Raw genomic sequence first — 27,071 nt, 5'->3', positions numbered from 1 at the left:
AAAAGGTAATAAAGAATACGAAAAACTCTTATGAGAATAAGAAAAACTCTAGTAGCTGAATGTAAAATACCACAAATCACAAAACATGAGGGGGTTTTTTGCAAAAGACTCCTTCTTCAATTTTCGTTAAACCCTTATCAAAAACCCCAATACTTTCGCGGGACTCTCATCCCGCATCTCCGGCGGCGGGGCGATGGCCGGCGATCGGGAGCTCCGGGCAGGTCCCTACCTCGGAGAGATCTCGGCCTTGGCTTTCCTCCCTCTTCCTTCCAACATCTCCACCTTTCCTCTTCTCCTGGCTGGCACCGGATCTGAGCTACTCCTCCACGATGTCCAATCCGGCGATCTCATCAAGTCTGTGCACATATTTGAAGGCGTGCGGGTGCATGGAATCGCTGTCATTGAGCAATTGTGGCCGGTCTTCTCCGTCGCTGTGTTTGGTGAGCGGAGAATTAAGCTGTTCCGTCTCCGCATTGATACCGTGCTGTCTGTTAATGTCGATCTCTTCCTTGAGATCCCGCGTTTTGATCATTGGGTTCTTGATCTTTGCTTCTTGATGGTAGTTTTTTTTTAGTAAAAAATCCTTTATTTTTTCTTTTGTTTAGATTCAACTGTGTGTTGAGCTAGAATGTTTGGTGGCAGGAGGAGGGTTGGCTCGCTGTGGGGCTGAGCGATAATTCTATTGCGCTTTGGGATGTAAAGAAGAATGTATCAGTGGCGAGAGTGAGATCTCCAGGTTTCTCTTTTTGAATTTCTTTGCCATATAGGCTCAAGTTTGATCCAATTTTGTATTTTTTTTTCTTCCCTCAATTTTTTTTAATCTTTTGGTTGTAGAGAGGTGTCTTTTGTATTCAATGCGGTTGCAGGGTGATGGCATTGATACTCTTCGTGTGGCATCTGGCACTATTTACAACGAGGTGAGCCTTGTGATGACTTTCAATGCAATTAATTGTTTCCCCAGGATGTTTGGTTTTGAACATTGATTTTCTGGACCGCTTGGGTGTGTGGACAGATTATTGTTTGGAAGTTGTCTCAATCTCAGACATTTTTGATGGATGAGCATTCCAATCCCAGTTTTCCACAAGTTATAGAGACAGAAGTTCTTCAAAAAGAATATTCTGCTATTCATTTGTTTAGGCTCACTGGACACGAAGGCTCCATTTTCCGCATAGCTTGGTCTTCTGATGGATCAAAATTAATGTCTGTTTCTGATGACCGCAGGTGGATTAACTGTTTTGACTGTTGCATTGACGAATATACATTGGTTATTGTTTGTGCGCATCTATTTAGTCCATTTTATGTGGCTTTGATGATAGGACAGTGCTCGAATCTGGATGATTAATGGTCTGAGAACTGATTGTGGTGAACAAGCAGAGAACAATGGTGATCAAGCATTGGTCAGCCACACACTCTTTGGCCATAATGCCAGGATCTGGGATTGTTATCTATCTGATTCCGTAAGCAGTTTTTTTTTTAAAGGTTTTTAATTCATTTTGTGAATTGGTCCTCTTACTATTCTTGACATAATAATATGGATTTGTTCCATTAAATGAGGTGTGGTGCATTGTGTTGAGGGGCATTCATCTCTGGATGTACAAGTCCTTTGTTTGTTTTTTTTATTTTTATTTTTTATAATTCTTTGATTTTCTGAGGCCTTGGTGGTTCTTTCACTTCAACATTTGGTTTAGATAGTTATCACAGCTAGTGAAGATTGTACTTGTCGTGTGTGGGGAATGGATGGCAGTCAACTTTTGATGATCAGAGAACACATGTAAGTTCTGACAATGCCTTTTTATTCATATTTAGGGTGCATGCCTGCTTTTCTAAGCAACATTGAATTCATAACCATTCAGTGGGAGAGGTATATGGAGATGTGTCTATGATCCAAGCTCTTCTCTTCTTGTCACTGCTGGTTTTGATTCTGCTATCAAAGCACACGTATATCACTCTGCATCAAAGGAGGATGCATCACAACCTAGAAGGTTAAGTGAGTTAAAGTCCCAGGCAGAGGCCTTCAGTATTTGTGCACCTAAAATATCAAAACAGCTTGGTCTGATGAACAGGTAATATTTCATTTGTGTATTTGCTTTTTTAATTTGTTCAATTTTATTATCACATAGGGTTACTGCTGTATCATTTCAATATCTTAGTGGTCAACACTCTGAACTCTGAATTTTTCCTTAGTGGTCAACACAAATTGTCATTGATCATATTTATTTATTAATTTGCAGCAAAAGTGAATATATAAGATGCTTGCATTTTACCCAAGAGAATGCCCTTTATGTCACAACAAACAATGGGTATTTGTATCATGTTAATTTCTCAGACCCTGGAGATGTAAGATGGACTGAACTAACACACGTCAGTCAAGAAGCACCCATCATTTGCATGGATTTAATGGTCATAAAATCATCTGAAAAATCTGACCCCCACAATTTTAATAAGGAAGATATAATTGCTCTTGGTGATGGGAAAGGAAATGTCACAGTTATTAGAATCATTGATAGGGATCTGGCTCCTAAATTGGTGTCATGCTTTACATGGGCGGCGGAAAAAGAGAGACAGCTACTTGGTATCTTTTGGTGCAAATTGTTGGGGTGTCAGTGAGTATCAGTTCTGCTACTTTCATAATTTATGCACAATAAACAGTTGAGCATTTATTTGTCTATTTTTCTATAGGCATATATTCACCACTAACCCTGGGGGAATTTTGAAGTTGTGGAAGATTGATGACATTTTAGAATCAGATGCCAACAAAGTCAATGTGGATCAGAGTGTATCTCTTATTGCAGTGTTCACAACATGTTTTGGGGCACGGATTATGTGTCTAGATGTATCAATCAGTGCAGAGGTAATCTGGTTTTAATTGTTCAAAGTTCAGTTTTGATGCATCTACTGATACTAACATGCTGATTGGTCTGCTGGTGTTTGTATGTATAATTATGTATGTATGTATGTATGTCTTTGTTCAGTTGCTTGTTTGATGAAATTCTTTGCTTTTTTGTGTTAAAAAGGATTAAACTGTCCTTAAGCCATTTCAGGATTTGTGCTGGTTAATTGATTAAATACATCTTCTAGGTTTTAGTATGTGGGGATCAACGTGGTAATCTTACTGCCTTTCCCTTATCAGAAGATCTAGTGGTTGCAAATTCTGTTGAGAAATTGGGGCAGATCTCTGCACTCTGCCACTTTAAAGGGGCCCATGGCATCTCTAGTGTGACTAGTGTTCTGATTGCTACATCAGAGTCCAAGCAAGCTGAAATACGCACGGTAAAGTTTAAATTTTAAAATGTTGGCTTCTATGGAAGTGATTTCTAAAGCCTCTAATTTCCTCATGGCCAAATTTTATAGACTGGAGGAGATGGATGCATTTGTTATTTTAGGTGTGGTGTGAATAAAGTGAATTTAGAATTCATTGGGATGAAACAAGTGAAAGAATTGAGTACTATCCAGTCAGTTGTGACCAAGCCAACAACCTTTTTTGAAGATTTGGCTGAAGGCAATTATGCAATAGGCTTTACATCAGCAGATTTTATCATGTGGGACTTGAGGAATGAAACAAAGGTTCTTCTTTGTCACGTTTTATCCAAAATGTTTATTGTTTGCTGTTTGTCCTCTTTTATTCAACCCTGACCAACAATGTACTGCATGATTTGGCAGACACTGCAGATTTCTTGTGGTGGATGGCGTCGACCATATTCCTATAACATTGGTGCTGTCCCTGAATACCAGAACTGTTTTGCCTATGTGAAGGTTTGGAACAAATTATCTTTCATTTTAAATCCTGGATATAAGTAATTAAGTGATGGGATGGGAATCTCACATGTTGTAAACTTAAATAGTATCAATCAATGGCCTGTTTCGTCTGGAGGTGTATATTGTTTCTGTTGCATAAAAAAGATTTTACCTTTCACATACTCATGTATGCCTTCTAAAACTAAAATTGTTTCTTTCCTCCAGGATCAAACCATTTATATCAGTAGACTCTGGGTGCCGGTTCATGAAAGGCAGCTATTCCCTAAGGTTTTGCACATGCAATATCACGGAAGGGAGGTGCATTCCCTGTGCTTCATATCTTCTTGTTTTTCAAGAAAGAACTATGATGCATGGATTGCAACAGGCTGTGAAGATGGAACAGTTCGATTGACCAGGTCTGTATCTCTTAATTCTCATAAATGTTTTATCTTTAGTAGTGCAATGAATAACTAGATGCTGCCAGGTTAGAAAAATCAATCCCTTCATTTAGGCAGTGGACTATATTCTTTGATTATTTCCTCGTGCATAGGACATTCTTGGCACACAGCAGCATGGAGCATTGAATGCTGTTTATTTCCCTTGTATTTGTTCTTATTATTTGTATGACTGCTCTACTCTATAGAAAATCATCGTGTGTCTGATTTAGGACTCCATGCTAAAAGAGATCTGACTCTTTGCATGTAGATACATGCCTTTTGATATGGGAAATTGGCAAGACTCCAAATTGCTTGGGGAGCATGTTGGTGGTTCAGCTGTGAGGTCAATTTGCTTCATATCAGGGATTCACAGATTCAGTGCTGACACAAGTTATAACTTGGCGGAAGAAAATACAATTTATGTTTCAACAGAGAGCAACGAGAATCAGTTTTTACTCATATCAGTTGGTGCCAAGCAGGTTTTGACTTCTTGGATTTTAGAAAATAAGGAAGTGATCACCAAAGAAGAAGATTGTGATAAGGAACCCAGTGACGCTTCAGCTATATCTTGTCCTCCCTTGAATGAGTTTTCTTCAATATCTTTCCGATGGCTCTCTACTTACATGCCTCAAAGGTTTACAAGTACTCATAGAAGAGATAGATTAATGGAAATAAATGAGGAAAAGAACAGTTCCACCATAAAGCCCTCTCCAATTTCTGATCCACAAACAGCAAGATGCAGTACTGAAAAGCCTAGAGATAATCTTGTGAATCTTATGGACAATGATTGGAGGTACCTGGCTGTTACTGGTTTTCTTTTGAAGCACACTGGCAGCAGGTAAAATTGCATTGCAATTGTTTCTTTTGCTAATCTTTTTATGACTGCCTACAAGAGCGAGAATTTCTCTTTGCCTAGTGAATTTACATGATCATTCTCTCCTTTTATCAGGTTGACTGTATGTTTTATTGCGGTCTCCTGTTCTGATGCTACACTTTCCTTGAGGGCACTTGTTTTGCCTTGTCGGCTGTGGTATGTAGACTTAGTAAACTATTTTCTATTAGTGATGACCTTCATTTGGTGTCTGACATATTTGGCAATTTTTCATTCAGGTTTGATGTTGGTTTATTGGTTCCACAAACATCTCCTGTTCTAGCACTGCAGCATGTGGTTGTTCCGGTTCATGACACTTCTAGAGGCAAGTATATGCTGATTTTTCACAATTCAGATTTTGCATACTGTTTTATAGGAGTAATTCCTGAGTGTTGCTGAAATGCACAGCCAAGGTCTAAACATACACTGTACATCTGCTTAGATTAGGCTAGTTGCCTAGGTTGTTACACTTGTTCTCAGGCCACCAATAATTCTACCAGGTGGTTTGTAACTGGAGCCACAATCATGAGAGGCATTGAGTTCTTCAATGTTTCCTACTGAAACTATGTACCTCAATCATTGAGCATCATGCCACTATAATCCAAATCAAGTGCTTCAATATTTTTTTTTCCTCTTTGTGTTTGCAGATAATGAGCAGATTGGGAATGCATATTTCATCATTGGTGGATCTACAGATGGAAATATTACTTTCTGGGATGTAACGGAAGCAGTTGAACACTTTATGCTATCAACTATCAAGTGTCAACCAGAACTGCTTATTGGTTGGCAGAGGAGACCCCAAACGGGCAGGGGAAGTCAGGGTGGACGTTGGTGGAAATCATCTGTAAGGCGGTCCTCTGGAAAGAATATCCAAGATTCTATAAACAACAGTGAGATTGGCAACAATACTGATGGCCTAACTTCTGCCAAACCATTGGAAGCTTTGTCTGTTAAAGGAAATGATCCTTTGTGCACTCAAACAAGTTCCCAAACCGGGAGTTCAACCACCAACCTCATTCCTGAAAGAAGCTCCAGTATCTTGCCTATTGAAACCTGTGAAGTTCAACCACTACTTGTGATGAAATCTGTCCATCAATCAGGTGTTAATTGTCTACATCTTTCAGAATTGAAGGGTTCTTTGAATTCAAGATCAGTAGTAGGTTACTGTCTTCTGAGTGGTGGGGATGACCAGGCACTACATTGTGTTGGTTTTGATTTCACATCACAAGCGACATGTGTTGATTTGAACCATCGACAATCGACTGATAGTGTGCCAAAGGATCCAACTGTCCTTCAGTGCTCAGGTATAGACAGAAGTGTCATCTTGAAACTTCTTCTTCAGAATTGAAAGTTTAAAATGAAAATGATCTTATGCAGGTTTGTGTGATAACATGATTACTAAGCATGGCGTCAGAATTCTTTTTAAAAATGGCATTGCATCTGCTCACAGTTCAGCAGTAAAAGGTAACAACCTATATCAAAGCAAATTTTTTTTTTTTTTAAATTATGTTTTATGACTTTTATCCTTTCACCATTGACGAGCAGAAGCCAAGAAAAGTAATAACAAAGAAAAGCAGTGGCCTTGTAGCATTTTATTTAAGCATCATATTTATCAGTGACTCATCCAAATTTGCATCTATGTTCTTCAACTTTTTTTTATCATTTTCCTAATCCTTGTAACAACTCCTCTCTGCTTAAATCATCTAGCCATATATCTATTGTATCTTAAAATATATCCAATGAATAATAAAACATCATCAGGCAAATCATTCTTACAGCAAAGTCATGCTGTGTGTGAAAGGGAATGCATTACCTGAAGCCTCGGTTTTGCAGGTGTTTGGATGGATGGTATCTGGGCTTTCTCTACAGGTCTTGATCAGCGAATTAGGTGCTGGAGCATTGATCATCATGGTAAACTCACTGAGAATTCTCATCTGATCATTAGTGTGCCAGAGCCAGAGGCACTCTCTGCAGTAAAATGTGGCAGGTGAATATTTTCAATATTTTTCTATTTTGGTCTCACTGCCATTGTTTTTAGACTAATATCACCCATGCTAAGTTGTCATTTGTTCATGTTATTGGATCGGTGCCAGAAACAAATATCAAATTGCTGTCGGTGGAAGAGGTATGCAAGTGGTTGAGTTCTTTTCTTGCCCTAACAAAGATTAGAAGACCTGTTTGCCATTTTCACTAAAGGTTTACAAATTTAGAAAATTGAATATTTCACGGAGACACAAAGATAACACCTTTCTTCATATTATGTACTTACATGCCAATGAGTTCAGTGAGAAGACTGATGAATTAAGAACTCAGCGGCAACATAACTGTTAATATCAAATTCCCAGACTTAACACTGAATCTGGATGCTTTACCGATGATAAGAAAGAGAAAGCACTCAAGGTTCAGAGGATCATCAGCTTGAAAGCCGGGCTTGTACAATGAGTTCAATATCCCACTCTTAATTTTAATCACATGCCTGACATTGAATTGTTGTTCATATTTATTTTTGAGTGTTTTGTGCAAGCAATATCATGAATGATGTTTTTATATTTGTGGTCATCTTGCTGATAATTGTTCCCAGGGAGTTAAAATTTAATCAAACGCTTCTCATTGATTGATTCTTGACCGTGCAAAGAATGCTAGTGTACATCAACAACAATGCATGAAGATCAAAGCTCACTTTCCAGGTACAAAGTTGGTGGCATATGCCCAGGCATTATTGTTCACAGGGTCTGCAAGGTGGTCAGCAAGGTTCTCCAGTGGTCCCTTTCCGGTGACGATAGCCTGAACAAAGAAGCCGAACATGGAGAACATGGCAAGCCTGCCATTCTTGATTTCCTTCACCTTAAGCTCAGCGAACGCCTCTGGGTCATCAGCAAGGCCAAGGGGATCAAAGCTGCCTCCGGGGTAGAGCGGGTCAGTGATCTCCCCGAGTGGACCACCTGCAATGCGGTACCCCTCAACGGCGCCCATGAGAATCACCTGGCATGCCCAGATGGCAAGGATGCTCTGAGCATGGATGAGACTTGGGTTGCCGAGATAATCCAAGCCACCCTCACTGAAGATCTGAGATCCGGCCTTGAACCAGACAGCCTCGCCGAACTTCACTCCGTTCCTTGAAAGGAGCTCAGGGAAGACACAGCCCAATGCTCCAAGCATTGCCCACCGGCAGTGGATCACTTCCAACTCCCTGTTCTTCGCGAATGTCTCAGGGTCAGCAGAGAGCCCAGCAGTGTCCCAGCCATAGTCTCCGGGGAATTCACCAGTGAGGTAGGATGGTGGCTCACCAGAGAATGGACCGAGGTACTTAACACGGTCTGGGCCGTACCATGGGCTACCAGAGGCAGCTGGCCTGCCACCGGTCTTCCTCATGGAGACACGGCCATTGCCACCGACTGATTGGCGGGCAAAGGGGACTGCCTTGCCGGCGAGAGAAGGAGAGGAGAGAGCCATGGTTGCCATTGCTGTTGTAGTGGAAGAGTTGGAGATGTGAATGGCTTGCTTTTGGTTGAATGAAAGTGGAGGCAGTTTAGTTAGTTATATATTAAGAGAGAGAGGGAATAGTGAGGCTGTGAAGCAACGAGCCTGAGCCTAATCAAGTGGTGGATCTTCAGCTTTGCTCTGATTGGTTCTCTAAAGCTTGACAACATCTCTTCTCAGTTTCTCCACCAATCCATTGAGCCTCTTCTTCATGCTTTGTTGGCATGTTCTGCTCCTCAATTTATCAATGAAAAATCTTACCATTTTTATTTTAAAAAAAAATTTCCAACCACCCAGAATTATTTCCGAAAATACTCACTATTAATTCACATATAAAAAAGTGACACCTTTGTTTTTCTCCCTAGCTCAACCTGATATGACAATGTTATATATATATATATATATAGAGAGAGAGAGAGAGAGAGACTATTTTTTTTATTTTTTATTTTTAAAAAATAACGTAAGAGAGTGCATCAACCAGGCTAATAAATCTCCTTACTATACAATCTCTCATAGAGAACTAATAAATAGTGAATAAATAGTACTATTATAGTATTTATACATTATTTTTGTAGTATTTTCACAGCACTATAACAGTATTACTGATCTAAGGAGACATCCCCTAGTCTACTTATTCACAATTCAAAGAATAATCCACTGCACTAAAAAAATGATTGTTGATGCTATTATTACTTAATAATAATCTTTGAAAAAACTTGAAACAAAATCAATTTGTCAAATTTTTATTTAAATCTTTGGATTTTTTTTTTAAAATTTTCAGAAATGCATTTTTGCCTTGATATAACATCTCTATGCAAAATGTCAGCTTAAATCTGAATATATCTCCCATTGAGTTATGAATATTAGTTATCAAAATTTAATTTTTGTATAATTTGTAAGTAATTTTATTATAGATAAATAAATTAAAAAGATTTTATTTAGCATTACTACATGTAATTTATAAACAAAAATTAGAATAAAAAAAAACTTAACTGGCATCCCTATTTCTTATTTGATTTAATATATTTCGTAATTTATCTATTTTATCATATATATATATATATATATATATATATATAATGAATCGATGACCATGTTTTACAAAATAAAAAGGAAAAAAAAATATTAGTAGAAATATTTAGATACGTAAGTAACTCTCCAGAAGCTTTTTAAATTAATAATAAACATTTGGTCAAGGTCTTATCGGGCTAACGGATTAAGTCGAGGAAATAATCCGCATCCGATTGCGTCCTGGATACCTAATCTAACGTGGAGGGGTTCAATGTAATATTAATTAATACGAGGGTTAAAACGTAATAAAGTGTTTCCCTTTTCCGTTGTTTTATATTTATAATATATATAGTTTTCCAAGCATCGCGTGTTAATCCTCTTCTCTTTTCTCTGATTTGAAACCCTAGAATCTCTTCTCTCTCTCTCTCTTTCTCGGATTCAATGAAGCAGATCATGCCTTTCAAGGACGAATTCTCCTTTGGTTCGTTGTTTTCTCTCGATTCCTCAGCTGAATTTTGTCTTTTTTTTCTTTATATTTTATTTTCTGGTGTTTCAATTGCTCAATTTGGGTCTTTTGCAGAGGAGCGGCTTGCGGAATCGAGGGACATCGTTGCCAAGTATCCTGATCGCGTCCCGGTATGCGCCTTTGATCATTTGTTCCCTTTCTTTCCTTTTGGGAATTGCTGTTTGTTCCATCGCGATTGAGTATCTTTTTTTTGGTACATTGCTATGCACTGGTTGTTCTCTTGAGTTCCTTGATAGTTTGCAAAAACTTTGCGAGATTTAGTCAATTCTGTGAGTCAAATTTGTGAAAAAAGTAATCTTGATGATCCGGATGGTATTAAAACGAATTGACAATGCTTAGTCCAAGATTTTTTTGTTATGATGGATATCATCTTAGATTAACCTTTTATGTGCTATTTGCTAAACTGCAATTTAGTTTTGAGAGATAAATGTTAAATGTTGATGTGATTTTAGAAGGCCTGAATGATTTTGAATTATATATTAATGAATGCAGGTAATTGCGGAAAGGTATTGTAGATGTGACCTGCCTCAGATGGAAAAGAAAAAGTAAGTTATTCTAGTTCCAATCATGCTGTATTACAATCAAATAAGTCATATGTGTTCTGGAAAAAGGATGTCAGTTTATTGGTTGATGTAACTATTATGTTTGTTATGCTACCTTGATTTATGAACTAATAAGTAGGCATCCTTGATCACCCCAAATGACACTTTTGAATTGTTCAAATTGCTGTAAATGAGTGTCCTATGGCTTCAATTTGGATTGAGTTTCTAATGAGTTTAGCTGAGAGATTTGTCATTCCTTCTGTAGTTAGCTTACAAGATGTCTCGGGCCTCGGGCATGTATATTGTCGAATATGATAGTAAAGTGTGAAAGGAAAGGGCTTGCTACTCTCGATTTTATTCTGGAGAGTGGAATTTGATCTTGATGGATGATGTCAAGGAAGGTTTATGATTTGCTGGCTGAAATAATTATGCAAACCTCATGAATGAGGCAAATAGCTTTATTTATTTGGCCAAACACAAAGTTGCCATATTGTCGATCGTTTACTTAGTCAAACATGTTGTATGCTACATATTATTGTACCCTTTTTTAGGTTTTTTGTATGTTCTTGTCATGTTTGTCATTTTTTCAGATTCCTTGTCCCGAGAGACATGTCCATAGGGCAGTTCATTCATATTCTAAGCGGCAGACTGCGTCTTACTCCCGACAAAGCTTTATTTGTATTCATCAAGAACTCCTTACCCCAAACAGGTTCATTTTGCCATGCTTGATACTTCAATTTCCATCATTCTTACTTAGTGTTTTTGTACATCTTTTGATTGTGATTTAATTTTACAGCAAGCCTAATGGACATGGTCTATGAATCATACAAGGATGAAGATGGATTTCTCTACATGTGTTACAGCAGCGAGAAAACATTTGGATGATCTTTACACTCACTAGATTGTCTATCTATGGATGTAAATATTTATTTTACAAGTATATGATATTGGAGAAAAACTGAAACATTGAATTCTGCTGTAAAAATTATGTTTACAAATCTTAAATATTCAGAATTTGTCTTGAAATCTCTTCAGTCACATAAAATTATTATCATTATGTTTTTCCAATGTTTTATCAATTCAGACTGAATCAAAACTTTGAAGGACATCATCTAAACAAATCTAAGCGTCTATCTTATTGCACAACTAGTTTGAATGATAGAATCTAAACTATAAAACACCAAAACTATGAACCCTGCTTATTGATATTAACTTTCAAGGGTGTCCTGATAACAGTGTCTGCAGACCCATCAGTGCCGACGATGATTGTGTGCTGCCCCGCCGGCAGTGCAACATATGCTGACTCCGTCACGATGCTCAAACTCTCACATGAGTTCATTGAGAATGTCACAGTCTGCGTCGCACCAGCTTTAACAAACACCTTCTGAAACCCAACGACCTTCTTGATCGGAACTCCAGCAATCCCCGCCGGAGCCTGTGAGTAAACCATTACCACATTATCTCCATCTATTTGGCCTGTATTCTTCACATTGACGACGATGTTCAGGTCTCCATCCACACATTGAAGATCATCAACAATGGCTGCATTGCAAGGTGGTGCTGCTGCCCCTGATTTAGTGTACTCTAGTGTGTAGCAATGCTGGATTGTCCCCAGTTGCTTATCAATTGAGCTGGTTGAATTCACTACAGTATACTGAAACTGAGTGTAGCTCAATCCATATCCAAATGGATAGATACTAGGACCACTGTAAAACTTATAAGTCCTTCCTGGATATCCTAAACTCTGAATTGGCCTGAATTGCATTGAAGTCATTGGCAGCTGCCATACATACTCTGGTGGATACCATGTCACTGGCAATCTTCCAGCTGAATATTCAATCAATCAAACATTAATCACAAATCAAAGTCGAAACTTGTATATAAATGAGAATAGATTAGATTATTATTAGTATTTACCAGGATTGTATTGTCCAAAGATAACATCAGCAATGGCTTGGCCACCTTCTTGACCAGGATAACCAGCCCAGAGGATTGAATCAATGTCTGGATTTTGTTGCAGTGAAAGGATGTTAACTGGTCCGGCGGATAAGATGACGACAACCACCGGGCCACTGGCAACATGTGCAACTTGAGTGATGAATTGAAGCTGATATCCAGGGAGTTCCATATTTTCTCTGTCCAAGCCTTCTCTCTCTATTGTCTCATCGAGTCCGACAACAATTACAGTGGCATCTGCAGTTCTTGCAGCTCTTACTGCTGGCCAAATTAAGCTCCCATTCCTGCACATCACATCTGCACACCCCATTTGGTATTGCACATTCGCGTATTTTGCTATTCCGTCTTTTGGTGATACGTATCGGCATGGTACGCCTTCAGTAATTTAAGAGTAAGTAATCAGTAATTTTAATAACTGTAAAGATTGCAGAAATGTATTTATATATATATATATATATGAAATGAATGTACCTGCATAGTTTCCGATCATGACTTTAGTGGCATTAGCATGAGGACCGACGACGGCGATAGTCTTGCCCTTGAATTGTACAGGATCTAAAGGCAAAAAGGATTTCTGAGTTTTATTGTTCTTCAACAAAACAATCCCTTGCTTTGCCGCGTCTAATGCGAGATTGATGTTAGCCTGTGAACATATATCTGCTTTGCCGAGGTTCGCAAACTCTGGAAAGTTATCAAAGTATCCAAGCCTCATTAAAACCATGTAATTGTTCATCAATGCTCTGTCCATGTCCTTCTCTTTGATCAGCCCTTTGGCTAGTGTGTTTCCAAGATATTTCTGATAGAATGTCATGCAATCCAAGTCCAGTCCTTTTCATCAACAATTATTTATTTAATCATCAGAATTAATCAATCAATTAAAACAAAATTCAAGGAAGAAATTCAATATAAAAATACAAACAAACATATATATATATATACCTGCTCTCATGACTTGAGCAACAGCATTTTCTGGTTCATCATTCATCCACTGAAGATCATCTACCATTGTCTCAATGGAATCACAATCTGAAACTATGTATCTACAATACATTCAAATGAATTAATGATCAATATAATCAGAGATAGATTAAACATATAAAGATCGATAAAACATATATACCCATGAAGATTCCATTCATCTCTAAAGGTTCCTTTCATGAGCCTTGGATCAGCACAAGCAGGGATTCCATTAACACTGTTATAAGAACACATGACACTACTAACATCCCCCTCTTTCACACACACTTCAAAAGGCCTTTGAAAAGTCTCCACCATGTCTTGCTCCGTCACCTAATTAATCATATATATATATATATATATAACAACAAACAATCAATCAATCAATCCATGCATACGTGCATGCATGCAGTGCAATATATATATAATTAACATGCACGTACTTACATCAGAATTGAAATGTAAACGGTCAGTGGCAAGGCTACCAGAAGTTGACCAAGAATCCAAATCATAAGCAGCATAATGCTTGCAACATGTAGAGACTTTAAGACTTCTTGTGTTTGGGTCTTTACTTGTTTCATTCCCTATCAAATCTTGCATCCCTCTTACAAAATTCACTGCATAACGACCAACTGTGTAGGGATCTTCACCTGGTGTTTCAAGTATCCTTCCCCATCTTGGATCCCTTACCACATTAATATTTGGACTCCAAAATGTCAACCCTGCATGATTCATGTTGTACATTGCTCTTGCTTCCGTCGATATCGCCTTCATAACAATAAATTAAGATACATATAATGAGATGAGAAGCACACACAAAACATTAAAATGAAGATATATTTTATTTATGTAAGTGATGAACCTGGCCGATGTTTTTCCATAAGAGTTCATTAAAGGAGGAGGTGGTGGTGATAGGGGTCGGAAAGCTAGTGGCGCCGGGGACTTGTGAATCAAAATAAGAGCCACCGCCGACGTTGGAGACGCCATGAAGAGCCTCTGACCACCAGTTGTATTTCGGTAAGCCGAGACGTGGAACGCCGTCTGCATTGTTGCCGAGTTGTGCCACCTTCTCCGGCGTCGTCATGGAATTGACTAGAGACTTAACTCTTACTGCATAAGGCTGAGAAATGTCACAGAAAGGGAAGTTCTTCATGTCCAAGCTTAGCTTTTTATACCGATCAGGATCACAAACATGGGCTGAAAATGAGGTTGTGAATGATGATGATAAACATAAGAAAAGAAGGAGGAGAAGAATGATGTTGTTTGGCATTTTGGTAGAGCTTGCCATTGTGTTTGTTTGTGTGATTGAGAGTTTATGAATTAGAAGAGAATGATATATATATATATATAGAATGAGATATCTTGTGATTGGAATGAGATTTGTTATAAAGAAGTTGATATTATTGACTTAGAACTGTCATTGATTTCATGATAATGTGAGGTCTGTTTCTTGTTCTTTGTTTTTATTTTTTATTTTTAACCACAATGTTGTTAGTTAGAGATTTGTGGAAGGTACATCTATAGAGTTAAGGAAGTTGTGGTGCACTGTTAAATATCTATTACATAATGTTGTTAGTCAGAGATTTGTGGAAGTTACATAGAGTTAAGGAAGTTGATCAGGTGCATTGTTGTATATCTATTAATCAGTCATTTGCTTTAAAAGAATATTTATGTGTGTATATATAATGCATAACATTACCAAAGTCTTAACATTAAATAGTGAATAGGCATAAACAGTTTCAAAACCCACACATGATCCGTTATTGGAGAGTATTGTATATTGGGGCCTAATTAATATATATAACACATTATTTTGACACCTTTAAGTGAAATATAAGCTTGTCATTTATTTATTAATATATATATATATATATGTATATATATTGTATAAAAGATGAATCATAGAAGTTCATGTAATAATAATATAATTTTAAAGACATGATTAATTAACATACACGTAGTATTTTTCCCAAAAACCACATGATATCATTAGTTAAAAATATGAGTATGTAGGATGGTTTAAAAATTTATTACCATCTCTATAAAACAATAGAATTTTTCTTTGATTTTATTTTCAACTAAAAATTTCATAAAGAATATTGAAGAGTTTTTTTTTTAAATTAATTTAGATCCAACTGGACATATAGATTTAGATTTTGCAAAAGATACTATCACTCGCAAATATAGAAAAAGAATAGTTGTTTCTCAAATACTAATAATTAATAATATAGCAAAAAAGTTATAATATTCATATCAAAATTAATGTTGCCGATATATAAAATTATAAATACGAGATAAGAAAGCATGTAACATACATCATCTTAATTAAAGTTTCTGTTAAAAATGAAACCAACAAAATTTTAACTTTTTTTATTTTTTTAAAATCTTTTCAGTAAGTAATCTTTTCAGTAATTAACTAATTGTTTAATCAAAATCTCAACAATTTCTCAACACTAGTTTTTTAAGTTTTTATATTTTAAATTTGAATTCATTTAACTTCCAAATTAAACAGAAGTGGGATAAAATCAACTATATATATATATATATATATATATCATATTCCAAACTTGAATAAAAATAAGTGGAAATTGCCAAAAACACCATGTAAATTTGCAATATTGCCAAAAACACCCCGTTAGTTTTGCACTCCCCAAAAACCCCTTCCTTTTGAATACAATGATTTTTTAAACCCCCCAAACATCTAACATTGATTGATAGAGTTAATTTGGAATTTTTTGGACGAAATTGTCCCTTGCGTGGAAAGTTGTGCCAAGTGCGACAGGGTTTGACTATAATGCCCTTGGGTGCAATGAGTTTCTATTAAAAAATGAAGCTTCTATTTAAAATATGAGGTATGAGGTTCTGTTTAAAAAATGAGTTTCCTGTTTAAAAAATGAGTTTTCTATTTAAAAAAATGAGTTTTTTGTTTAAAAAAATGAGTTTTCTGTTTAAGAAATGAGTTTTCTGTTTAAGAAATAAGGTTTCTGTTTAAAAAAATGAGGTCTCTGTTTAAGAAATGAGTTTTCTGTTTAAGAAATGAGGTTTTTGTTTAAAAAAATGAGGTCTCTGTTTAAGAAATGAGTTTTTTGTGGTGTATTTATCACCCCCAAAATCTCTTTATTGCAGTTGGGCTGGGCCAGTGAGACAAAGCATGCGGCTCACAATCACAGTCACGTTGCATGAAAAATGGGATTTCGAACCCTAGAATTTTGATCTCCACCTCGATCTAGATCTCGATCTTGCCAGAGAAAAAGGTGCAACCTTTCGATGCCTTCGCTCGACGACGAGGAGCATGCGGTCTTCCCCGAGGTCGACGACGAAGAAGATGAAAGAGATGAGGTCGACGACAGGGAAGACGATGAAGACGAAGACGAAGACGGCGAGATCGAACCCTCATCGGCGTCGCTTCCTCCCTCCGTTCCTGTCACCGACTTAGGCACCATGGATCCAAACCCCGGAATGATCCCTAACCCTAACCCTATTGCTATCCATGTTGCGGTCTCCGCAGTCGAGAATGGTTCCGTTCAAGTTCAGCCCGTCTTATCCGACGTCGCCACCGAAGACCTCACCACTCCGACCTCCGAGGAACGTCGCCAACCGGATCGCCAACGCCGACAAAGATTTCTCCTTTAAGACCCCACACGAGCAGGCCACCTTCGAGATCGCTCGCCGGATCCGGAGCACGAGCACTCAGCGTTCACGCGAGATCGCTGACGATGAGATACTCAATGTCCCTACTCAATGAGGTTTCGCTTTAAAAAAATGAGGTCTCTGTTTAAAAAAATAAGCTCTGCTTAAAAAAATGAGTTCTCTGCTTTATATGCTTGTTTGTCTTTGTTTAACTATCGATGTTTATGTTTAATATATTGCGCTTTACGCTTTAAAAAAAGTGCTTAAATATCGTTGTTTCTATTTAAATATGTACGAGTGCAACCTTTCGATGCCTTCGCTCGACGACGAGGGAGCATCGCGGTCTTCCTCGAGGTCGACGACGAAGAAGATGAAAGAGATGAGGTCGACGACAGGGAAGACGATGAAGACGAAGACGAAGACGGCAAGATCGAACCCTCATCGGCGTCGCTTCCTCCCTCCGTTCCCGTCACCAACTTAGGCACCATGGATCCAAACCCCGAAATGATCCCTAACCCTAACCCTATTGCTATCCATGTTGCGGTCTCCGCAGTCGAGAATGGTTCCGTTCAAGTTCAAACCCTGTCTTATCCGACGTCGCCACCGAAGACCTCACCACTCCGACCTCCGAGGAACGTCGCCAACCGGATCGCCAACGCCGACAAAGATTTCTCCTTTAAGACCCCACACGAGCAGAGCCACCTCGAGATCGCTCGCCGGATCCGGAGCACGAGCACTCAGCGTTCGCGAGATCGCCGACGATGAGATACTCAATGTCCCTACTCAATGAGGGTTTCGTTTAAAAAAATGAGGTCTCTGTTTAAAAAATAAGCTCTCTGTTTAAAAAATGAGTTCTCTGTTTATATGCTTGTTTGTCTTTGTTTAACTATCGATGTTTATGTTTAATATATTGCGTTTACGTTTAAAAAAGTGCTTAAATATCGTTGTTTCTATTTAAATATGTACGAGTGCAACCTTTCGATGCCTTCGCTCGACGATGAGGAACATGCGGTCTTCCCCGAGGTCGACGACGAAAAAGATGAAAGAGATGAGGTCGACGACAGGGAAGACGATGAAGACGAAGACGAAGACGGCAAGATCGAACCCTCATCGGCGTCGCTTCCTCCCTCCGTTCCCGTCACCGACTTAGGCACCATGGATCCAAACCCCGGAATGATCCCTAACCCTAACCCTATTGCTATCCATGTTGCGGTCTCCGCAGTCGAGAATGGTTCCGTTCAAGTTCAGCCCGTCTTATCCAATGTCGCCACCGAAGACCTCACCACTCCGACCGCCGAGGAACGTCGCCAACCGGATCGCCAACGCCGATAAAGATTTCTCCTTTAAGACCCCACACGAGCTGGCCACCTTCGAGATCGCTCGCCAGATCTGGAGCTCAGCACTCAAGCGTTCGCGTGAGATCAGCGACAATGAGATACTCAATGTCCCTACTCAATGAGGTTTCTGTTTAAAAAAATGAGGTCTATGTTTAAGAAATGAGTTCTCTGTTTAAGAAATGAGTTATCTGTTGATATGCTTGTTTGTCTTTGTTTAACTATCGATGTTTCTGTTTAATATATTGCGCTTTACGCTTTAAAAAAAGTGCTTAAATATCGTTGTTTCTATTTAAATATGTACGAGTGGCCAAGATTAATTGGTTTTTATATCCGGGGATTAATTTATCACGTAAATATTTGTTTTTCTCGTTTAAATATTAATGTTTTAGTTTAAAAAAATGAGTTTTCCGTTTAAAAAAATGAGGTTTCGTTTAAAAAAATGAGTTTTCTGTTTAAAAAAATGAGTTTTTTTGTTTAAGAAATGAGTTTTTTTGTTTAAGAAATGAGTTTTTCCGTTTAAAAAAATGAGTCTCTGCTTTAAGAAATGAGTACATGCAAAAAGGAATGCAAAAACGAAAAAAATGTATGCAAAAAGGTTTAAGGGCAATGATGGAATTTCATAATGCAGGGGGTAAAAAGGAAGTGAAACAATAAAAGAAGGGTTGTCTGAGGTATGCAAAACTCACAGGGGCTGTTTGGGAAGTTTTGAAATTATCGAGGGGTAAACAGTAATTTTCCCAAAAAATAATAATAATAAATTAGACAACTTCACTAAAAACTCCTTATTAAAAAAAAGAAAAAAAAAGAAGATAATAATGTTTCTTTCATTCACTAATTATTATAAAAAAAAATAAAATTTAAAAAAAAATTATCTGCATTCAACCAAGTGTTGAATGAGAACTAATTAAACTCACTCTAACTCTAAAACAAATTAAGAAATAAACCAACTTAAAAAAAATAAAAAAAATAAAAATAAAAGACAAGATCACAAAGAAAGTGCTAAAGAGTATTTATAATTTACTTCTTAAAGACAACTTCAAAAGGAAAAGAAACAGCATCATCTCCAAAACCAATGACAATGGTGTGTTGACCCTCAGCCAAAACCTTATAAGCAGTCTTCTCAACCAAAGTCAAAGCCTTGCAAGCATTAATATCAAACTTCACCACCTTCTTCTTCCCTGCAGGAACAAACACTTTCTGAAACCCAATCAATTGCTTAATTGGTGCATCATCAACAAACTCAGGTGGTTTTGAGTAAACCATCACTGTATGATCTCCATCCATCTTCCCAACATTTGCCACCTCCACACTGAAACTAATTGTTTCCTCACACTTCAAATCATCAATCAAAGCAGAAGGACATTCACTTATCACATTGGCATTAGACTTCAAACTCAAATCCTTGCACTTGTGGTGTTTTTCAAGACCAACATTGATGCTGCTCAACTTTGGTTTCACTGTGTATTTGTACTGAGTGTAACTTAGTCCATGACCAAATGGATACACAACAGGACCATCAAAGAATCTATATGTTCTTCCTGGATATCCAAACTCTTTGTTTGGCCTCAATTGCAGTGATGTCATTGGCAATTGCTTAACATAATCATCATGATACCATGTCAATGGTAGTCTCCCTCCTGCAACAACAACAACAACAACAACAACAACATGCATGAATTCAGTAAAATTCTTAGCACAATTCAATTTTGTACAGAGTGTTTTTTTTTTTTTATGATTGATTTTACTGACCTGGATTGTATTTGCCGAAGACGATGTCGGCGATAGCATGGCCGCCTTGCTCGCCGGGATAACCAGCCCAGAGAATAGCACCAATCTTAGGATGTTTTTCTGCAAATGAAACATCAAGACCACCACCAGACATAAGCACTAAAATAACAGGACCTTTAGCAGCTTCTGCAGCTTTGGTTATGAGTTTTTCTTGTTCTCCAGGGAGTTTAAGTCCATCTCTGTCAAACTCTTCTCTTTCGATTGATAAATCGTTTCCGAAGAACAACACTGTTGCATCTGCATTCTTGACTGATTCAAGCACTGAGTTGAGATCACTGATGTTTTGGCATCCCACATCAGCACAACCTTGCTGATAATCCACTTGAACATTGCTGGCATTGAATCCATCAATGGGAGTGATGTATTTGCATGGGACTCCTGCATAGTTTCCTCTCATTGGCTCTGTTGCATTAGCAAGAGGACCAATCAATGCAATCTTTTTGAACTTGCTTGTATCAAGAGGAAGCACATTGTTGTCATTGTTCTTAAGAAGAACAATCCCTTCTCTTGCTGCTTTGGCTGATAACTCAATGTGTTCTTTGCTGCAGATATCATTCAATCCAAGTTTATCAAACAATGGATTTCCATCAAAAAACCCAACTCTCATCAGCACTGTGTACAAGTTTGTCAATGCATTATCAAGATCTTTCTCTCTAATTCTCCCCTGTTGAATTGCACTTTCACCAAAATTCTGGAAATAGTTATCTGACTCTCCACAGCATCCACAATCCAAATCCAATCCTGCAAATCAACACAAACAAATCAATCACTTGAAAAAAATAAATAAATAAATAAACTCAACAACATGAATTCAGAATTGAAATAGTACTTAAAACAAACTAACCAGCACTGAGAGATTGAGCAATAGCATCAACAGGAGAATCATGAAGCCACTTATGATTCTCAGTCATAACCTGAACAGAATCACAATCAGAAACAATATAACCATGAAGATCCCACTCTCCTCTAAAAGTCTGAGACATCAACCTTGGATTAGCACAAACAGGAACACCATTAATCTTATTATAAGAACACATTATACTACTCCCATCACCCTCCCTAACACAACTCTCAAAAGGCCTATTAAAAGTTTCAACCATATCTCTCTCCATTGTCCTTGCATCAAACTCTTTCCTGTTATACATCTCATGATACCACTGATCAACATCATAAGCTGTATAATGCTTACAACAAGCTGAAAGAGAAAGAGGCCTAGTATTTGGATCTTTCACCACTTCAAATCCTTCAACATCCTGCAATCCTCTCACATAATTCACTGCATAAACACTCACTGCCAATGGATCTTCTCCGGGTGTTTCAAGTGCTCTTCCCCATCTTGGATCACGTACTATATTAATATTCGGACTCCATACTGTCAATCCTGCATGTCCAAGATTATACATCGCTCTTCCTTCAATCGACACCGTCTATACATATACAACATATATATATATATATACACCACGGAATGATGTCAGGTAACATATTAAGTGAAAACTTATGTATGTATATATATATACTCACATGGCCGATTTGTCTCCACAAAGCGGGATCGAAAGTGGAGACAGTGAGGATTGGTGTAGGGAAGACGGTGGCACTGTTGATGATATCACCGAAATAAGTGGCATGGCCGACGTCGGAGATGCCATGAAGAGCTTCAGTCCACCAGTTATAGTTTTGTAAGCCTACACGGCCACTGCCGGGAGCTCGATCGCCGAGATTCAAGATCTTCTCCTTCACCGTCATGCGTCCGATCAAGTCCTTGATACGGACACTGTAAGGTAGAGACTTGTCACAGTAAGCAAAGTCCTTCATGTTTAGACCCATGTCTGCAAACCTTTCTGGATCACACACTCTAGTGTAGTTCTTGCCATTTGATTGAATTGGACCTGGAATGTATGTGAGATTGGAGAGCACTGATGATGGTGATGATGAAGATGATGAAGATGATGATGATGATGGAGTGATGATTCTTGAGCTTGTTGAGATGAAGAAACTCAAGAACAAGATGAACAAAAGCTTAACAATGTTTGCCATTGTTAAGGGAAAATGATAGAGAACTGTGTGTTTCTTTGTTTTCTTTGTGTGTTGTGAAGTTGTGGTGTATTTATAAGAATTGATTTTTGTTTAAATGTTTAAAGTTTTGTTCTTATCTGTTGATAAGATATGTCTGTGAATTGTAGTGATTTTATTTATTTTTTTTTGGGTTTTTTTAATATATATAATTTTTTACTTTGAATTTATTATGAGGGATTGGATTGGATAAATTTTTATTTAAATTTTGAATTTATGGATAAGTTTTGGCTTGTTTTGAAGATTTCTAATGTTGTATCTCCTGAATTAACGATTTGTTAATTTGTTTTCTTATTTTAGATTTATTTATTATATTCTATTTTATGTCTGATTGTTATGATAATATATAGTAATACTAATTATTTTCTAAAAAAAATTTAAATATATCTTTTCTATTTAAATTTTGATAAACTAAAGTCTACCAAAGTTAGTATGGGGGATTTTATATATAAATAGCGATTTATCTTCTTTTTTTCTTTAAATCTATGATAAGGTATAATATTTTAATTAAATATTTATATTCCATGTAATCTTCTATAAATTAGATGAACATCTCTCCATTGCAGATAAATTTCCAATAATTCATATATATATATATATATATATATATCTGAATTTGTTTGAGATTTCTATCTCGATTTTCAAATTGGACCTTTTATCTGTTAATTATATATTAATGTATTTTTATTTAGATAAATTGAATAATAAATTGAATAATAAATGATAAGTGTGGTTTATTTTTTTTCCTTAAAAATAAATCACCAATATATATTACCACCCCAATATGGCTTGAAATAATAAATATCTAATTCACAATTTGCGGATAATAAACTATATTAGTCACATTCAGGGCTGGGCTGCACGCTCAAGCCTAAAGTTCACTTGAAAATTTGAATATTTATTTATTAAAATAATAAAGCAAAAGAAATATATTATTTGCATTTGAATTTGTTGAAATTTGTTTTGAAATAAATGGATAAATTACAATTTTATTCATTTGTTGAAATTTGTAGATATTAAATTTGACATTAATATTATCATGAAATTTTGCTATAATTAGTTTATTATTTGAAGAGAAAAAGAAAAAAAAAAATCTTATTGAGGCAGGCTAGCGCAGGCCTTGATTTTTAAAGTCATAAATCTGTCCAAACTTGGACTGTATTGTTCGACCAGGCCAGGCCCAGGTAAGCATAGCTCAGCCCGAACCGGCCCAGCCCGGCCCATTGACAGGTCAATCCAATCAGCTAAATCAATAAAATTTAATCTCTTAAGAGAGTTCTTAATTTAGAATTAGAATTCATCAACAAGAGAAACACACACACACACACTCACACATATATATATATATATATGCCATTGAACTTATATTAAATACGTTCATACACCAGAACATTAAAGTTCAAACTTATTGCAGAGACATCAACTCTTCTTGATATTGCTTATTTGTTGCATGACCAACTTGAACACATAAACAAACGTTTGCAAATCTAATCAGCAGCCATGATGCAGTCAATAGCTTCTTTGCAGATTCCAGTCATTGTAGCTTCTGGTCCATACACCTGCAAACATAAGAATAATATTAATATAAGAATCATCAGTTCAGGTTTCTTCGAGCATTTTTCCGGTTGTTTTTCAAAGATTTTTAAAGCTTGCTTAGTTTAGTACTTCAATGTAGATATTAAGATATGAAGACTGAAGTTTACCTCGAGTGGAATGCCGAGTTCTTTGCCCAAAGCTCGCATTTTTGCCAAACCAGTCTGATAGTTTGGACCGCCTCGACGAACATAGATGTGTATTCTTGCAGCTTTTAGCTTGGATTCCTGCAATACATAAAGTAGATATGAAAAATTTTCAGTAACTGTGACAAAGATAGGAGTGATATTTGATTAATCACACAACCTTCTCCCTCAGGGCTCTAATAATTCCATTAAATGTAGAAGCGACATCGGTGAAGTTGGCTATTCCCCCGCCGATGAGAAGAGCTCTTTTGCGACCGTCAGGATCAGCAGTAGCACACTGCAGTCATAGAAAAGAGGATACAGTTTATGAATTTGTGAGGACTGGTTATGAATAGACAGTGAATGCATCAGGTTCATACATCAAGAACAACTCTTGCATACTGCAAGACCTCATCCTCCTTAGGTGCTCCACTGTATTCAGCATAGTTTCCAAGCTCAGATGCGTAACCCAAGTCTCCAACCTGGTATGAGAAGCAAAATAGCACATCAAACTTTAAATAGAATGATATAGTCATATATGTTTTCACCACCAGGAGAATTGGTGTTTTTGAGCATAATAGAACTTTGAGAAGGAGATTGACACATGAATTTGTAAAACTTTCTCTCTCAATCTTATGAAAGTGAAGTAGTAAACAGGAAACTTTATGGTGATAGAGAGAAGCAGCTTACTGTATCTGAATATATAACACTTGCACCACCACCGGCCACCATCGTCCAAATGCGTCCCTTGGGATTTAAAACAGTCAACTTCAAGGAGGCACTTGTCTGGAACAAAAGAGTTTTAGAACAGTTAAGGCACATACGAATGTCATGAATGGCTTCTGGTAATTTATTTCTTGTGAAGAATCAGAGGAAGCTGGAAGCTAGCACAATTCATGTAAATCATTCATATATTCTCATCATGACTAAGTATGCAAGATCAAATATAGAGAAACATACAGGACCTTCAAAAATTAACACCAGGATAGTTGTCATGATTGATGCACAGTCTAAAAATTTCACAGTACAAGGAAAACTGACTTTTAATTACCTTGTCGTCCAGTTCATGAATAAAGCTTTCTGCAGGGTTCATGACTCTGCCAAATGGGAGCGGGAACTCGATGTTTCCCCACCTACACATTGTAAGAGCACCATCTTAGGCTCACTTTCAAGCATTTGATTTGAAACTAATTACTAGATATTCATGGGAGTTCAAGAATACTTTTGAAAGTTTTTAAAGGCTGCAGTGTCATCTAATTCTCCTCGCATGTCCAATGGGTATGGCTCCCCATTCACCAAGGTAAATGGATTCATCTCAAGGAAAGTGAAGTCCAAATCTGCAATTGATACATTCAATTAATTTCAACCAGTGTCTACATGATAAAAGCACATAAGAATAGCTTCAGAACATCCTTCCAAACACTTAAAAAAGGAAAAGGCAAATGGCTGCTTCAGATGAATGACTTGCTAAACCAGTAAAGTTCCTCTTTTTGCAGCATCAGCATCAGATGCTGATTGATACATGCATAAACATACCTTGGAATACTGCAAATACACTCTTGATGAAGTCCCCAATTTTCCCTCTGACCTGCTCTAACAGATACATCCAATAAAAATCAAAGAACACCAAACAGCTACTCATTTGTACAGAGAAAGCAAAAATATGATAATTTTTACAAATTTTCTAGAATAATTCATTCAAAAAAATCAAAAGGATTATGATCAAACAAATTAAACTACATAAAGAACCTCACCTCCAGAGGAAGAGTTGCAATCAAAGGGGCACAAGCTTCAGACGTCATAGGCTTCTCAGTTGGAAGGAATATAGTCCTAACCTGCAACATCAGTCACCAGCAGCAACCGGCATGAATACTAATACGATGACCAGAACAAGAGAAACAGAAAACATGCTTAAAAAAATGGAGTTTTGATTGCTTCCAGCCATACCTTGTCCCAATTATCCTCAATCTCAATCCCACCACACTCTGAGAAGCTGATAGTGCAACCAAGCCTCTCTGAGACGATGGAGAGATAATACTCCTGGTCATGAGGAACAAATGGCTCCACTATGAATGTAGTAATGGGAGCCTTGCATCCTCCCATCTCAACCTACAAAAAAATCCAATTAAAAACTCAATTTTTCTAAACCAATTCCTTAATTGCATACAAATTGAGAACCAAAAAACAAACGAACAAACAATCACCTCCACTCCAAGCTTTCCCTTCACAAAGTGAGCCACCTGAGCGACATCCAAGTTCAGAGCCACCATCCCACTCTTCCCTCGCTTCCCAAACAGCATGTCAGGCTTCACTACAAGCTTCATGGATGAAAGCCAGGGCTCCTGGTTCACCAACTCAGTGAATTCCGTCGATTGCGTAACCTATGTATATCAAACCAAAGAATTACCAATCCGTGACGACAAAATCCCAAACGAACACGAAAAAGCCAAGCTGAATACCTGAGCGGATAGGATTTGGAGGTCGATTCCGGCCAAGCGCTTGAGATGCTGTTTGAGTAGCCTCTTGGAATCATACTCTCTGATCTTCTTGCGCGCCATGGATGGAACTCTGGAGAGATCTGGTCTCGATGGCGATGAGAATGATGAGAATGATGAGAAGCGATGGTTGGTGCTTAAAAGCTCGAAGCTTTATCTACTCTTCTTCATCGCCGTCGCCACCACCACCAACCACCATTGACGCCGGCTTCATTGGTTTGTTGATGAACTTTTCACAGATGATCCCTTCAAAATTATTTATTTATATATAAACCCCTCGATGTTAAATATTTCCTTTATTTTTTCACTTGAACTTTTCACATATAAACCCTTCAAAACTTTTTATTTAGATTCAATTTTTTGTTTTATTTTTCAAATATATTAAAACAATTTTGATATTATATTTTTTCAACTTTGGGATTCTTAAATATTTGATGTATTATTTATTTTTTAATACATTAAAACCACGTTTTCTTTTTATTTTCCACAATCCCTTTGCTCAAGTGCGTGCATCT

General features: G+C 37.3%; 6 protein-coding genes across 7 annotated transcripts; 2 read left to right on the top strand and 4 right to left on the bottom strand.

Annotated features, from left to right (window-relative positions):
• Positions 1-140: 140 nt before the first annotated feature.
• Positions 141-7,590, top strand: LOC120263557. 2 transcript variants are annotated; one of them, XM_039271509.1, is made up of 20 exons: positions 141-559; positions 643-736; positions 835-917; positions 1,013-1,221; positions 1,322-1,457; positions 1,689-1,771; positions 1,854-2,063; positions 2,232-2,603; positions 2,680-2,851; positions 3,079-3,270; positions 3,352-3,564; positions 3,661-3,753; positions 3,961-4,151; positions 4,441-5,010; positions 5,122-5,202; positions 5,283-5,368; positions 5,691-6,347; positions 6,421-6,507; positions 6,877-7,030; positions 7,137-7,590. In XM_039271509.1, the coding sequence occupies exons 1-20, from the start codon at positions 194-196 to the stop codon at positions 7,210-7,212; spliced, it is 4,125 nt and encodes a 1,374-aa protein (XP_039127443.1). In that variant the 5' UTR covers positions 141-193; the 3' UTR covers positions 7,213-7,590. The 2 variants fall into 2 exon arrangements, with proteins under 2 accessions (XP_039127443.1, XP_039127444.1); XM_039271510.1 differs by lacking the exons at positions 141-559; positions 643-736; positions 835-917 and having other exon boundaries at positions 1,084-1,221; positions 1,317-1,457.
• Positions 7,591-7,628: 38 nt separating this feature from the next.
• On the bottom strand, positions 7,629-8,565 carry LOC120263560 (chlorophyll a-b binding protein of LHCII type 1-like). The gene has a single exon (XM_039271512.1). The coding sequence runs from the start codon at positions 8,503-8,505 to the stop codon at positions 7,720-7,722; it is 786 nt and encodes a 261-aa protein (XP_039127446.1). The 5' UTR covers positions 8,506-8,565; the 3' UTR covers positions 7,629-7,719.
• A 1,331-nt stretch (positions 8,566-9,896) lies between these two features.
• LOC120263561 (autophagy-related protein 8i-like) lies at positions 9,897-11,628 on the top strand. The gene is made up of 5 exons (XM_039271514.1): positions 9,897-10,015; positions 10,115-10,170; positions 10,553-10,605; positions 11,193-11,311; positions 11,399-11,628. Exons 1-5 carry the CDS (start codon positions 9,976-9,978, stop codon positions 11,485-11,487), a joined length of 357 nt encoding a protein of 118 aa, XP_039127448.1. The 5' UTR covers positions 9,897-9,975; the 3' UTR covers positions 11,488-11,628.
• A 51-nt stretch (positions 11,629-11,679) lies between these two features.
• On the bottom strand, positions 11,680-14,915 carry LOC120263559 (probable beta-D-xylosidase 5). Its single transcript, XM_039271511.1, has 7 exons — positions 14,378-14,915; positions 13,963-14,283; positions 13,679-13,848; positions 13,498-13,598; positions 13,030-13,386; positions 12,520-12,933; positions 11,680-12,429 (listed from the first exon to the last, which is right to left on the bottom strand). The coding sequence occupies exons 1-7, from the start codon at positions 14,801-14,803 to the stop codon at positions 11,789-11,791; spliced, it is 2,430 nt and encodes an 809-aa protein (XP_039127445.1). The 5' UTR covers positions 14,804-14,915; the 3' UTR covers positions 11,680-11,788.
• A 4,445-nt stretch (positions 14,916-19,360) lies between these two features.
• Positions 19,361-22,329, bottom strand: LOC120263845 (beta-xylosidase/alpha-L-arabinofuranosidase 1-like). Its single transcript, XM_039271822.1, has 4 exons — positions 21,795-22,329; positions 21,115-21,697; positions 20,232-21,011; positions 19,361-20,119 (listed from the first exon to the last, which is right to left on the bottom strand). The coding sequence occupies exons 1-4, from the start codon at positions 22,305-22,307 to the stop codon at positions 19,500-19,502; spliced, it is 2,496 nt and encodes an 831-aa protein (XP_039127756.1). The 5' UTR covers positions 22,308-22,329; the 3' UTR covers positions 19,361-19,499.
• Positions 22,330-23,680: 1,351 nt separating this feature from the next.
• On the bottom strand, positions 23,681-26,799 carry LOC120263870 (ATP-citrate synthase alpha chain protein 2). The gene is made up of 12 exons (XM_039271841.1): positions 26,521-26,799; positions 26,266-26,442; positions 26,009-26,170; positions 25,816-25,896; positions 25,598-25,649; positions 25,284-25,398; positions 25,113-25,194; positions 24,752-24,847; positions 24,442-24,543; positions 24,243-24,359; positions 24,047-24,163; positions 23,681-23,902 (listed from the first exon to the last, which is right to left on the bottom strand). The coding sequence occupies exons 1-12, from the start codon at positions 26,617-26,619 to the stop codon at positions 23,831-23,833; spliced, it is 1,272 nt and encodes a 423-aa protein (XP_039127775.1). The 5' UTR covers positions 26,620-26,799; the 3' UTR covers positions 23,681-23,830.
• Positions 26,800-27,071: the final 272 nt, after the last annotated feature.

Source organism: Dioscorea cayenensis, chromosome 6 (genome assembly GCF_009730915.1).
Source record: "Dioscorea cayenensis subsp. rotundata cultivar TDr96_F1 chromosome 6, TDr96_F1_v2_PseudoChromosome.rev07_lg8_w22 25.fasta, whole genome shotgun sequence".
In the NCBI taxonomy this organism is placed as follows: domain Eukaryota; kingdom Viridiplantae; phylum Streptophyta; class Magnoliopsida; order Dioscoreales; family Dioscoreaceae; genus Dioscorea; species Dioscorea cayenensis.
The sequence above is the reverse complement of the archived record's forward strand: the minus strand, read 5'-3'. Positions and strand labels throughout refer to the sequence as shown.

Coding starts and splice junctions, on each gene's coding strand:
- LOC120263557 (XM_039271509.1), top strand. CDS start 194: ATGGCCGGCGATCGGGAGCTCCGGGCAGGTCCCTACCTCGGAGAGATC. Junction 560..642: donor TTGATCTTTGCTTCTTGATG/GTAGTTTTTTTT, acceptor GTTTGGTGGCAG/GAGGAGGGTTGGCTCGCTGT. Junction 5,203..5,282: donor GTTTTGCCTTGTCGGCTGTG/GTATGTAGACTT, acceptor TTTTTCATTCAG/GTTTGATGTTGGTTTATTGG.
- LOC120263560 (XM_039271512.1), bottom strand. CDS start 8,505: ATGGCAACCATGGCTCTCTCCTCTCCTTCTCTCGCCGGCAAGGCAGTC.
- LOC120263561 (XM_039271514.1), top strand. CDS start 9,976: ATGAAGCAGATCATGCCTTTCAAGGACGAATTCTCCTTTG. Junction 10,016..10,114: donor CAAGGACGAATTCTCCTTTG/GTTCGTTGTTTT, acceptor GGTCTTTTGCAG/AGGAGCGGCTTGCGGAATCG. Junction 11,312..11,398: donor GAACTCCTTACCCCAAACAG/GTTCATTTTGCC, acceptor TTAATTTTACAG/CAAGCCTAATGGACATGGTC.
- LOC120263559 (XM_039271511.1), bottom strand. CDS start 14,803: ATGGCAAGCTCTACCAAAATGCCAAACAACATCATTCTTCTCCTCCTT. Junction 13,387..13,497: donor TGCTCAAGTCATGAGAGCAG/GTATATATATAT, acceptor GTTGATGAAAAG/GACTGGACTTGGATTGCATG. Junction 12,934..13,029: donor CATGATCGGAAACTATGCAG/GTACATTCATTT, acceptor AAATTACTGAAG/GCGTACCATGCCGATACGTA.
- LOC120263845 (XM_039271822.1), bottom strand. CDS start 22,307: ATGGCAAACATTGTTAAGCTTTTGTTCATCTTGTTCTTGAGTTTCTTC. Junction 21,698..21,794: donor TGTGGAGACAAATCGGCCAT/GTGAGTATATAT, acceptor GTATATGTATAG/ACGGTGTCGATTGAAGGAAG. Junction 21,012..21,114: donor TGCTCAATCTCTCAGTGCTG/GTTAGTTTGTTT, acceptor GTTGATTTGCAG/GATTGGATTTGGATTGTGGA.
- LOC120263870 (XM_039271841.1), bottom strand. CDS start 26,619: ATGGCGCGCAAGAAGATCAGAGAGTATGATTCCAAGAGGCTACTCAAA. Junction 24,544..24,751: donor GTGTTATATATTCAGATACA/GTAAGCTGCTTC, acceptor TTCTCATACCAG/GTTGGAGACTTGGGTTACGC. Junction 24,164..24,242: donor TTAGAGCCCTGAGGGAGAAG/GTTGTGTGATTA, acceptor TATGTATTGCAG/GAATCCAAGCTAAAAGCTGC.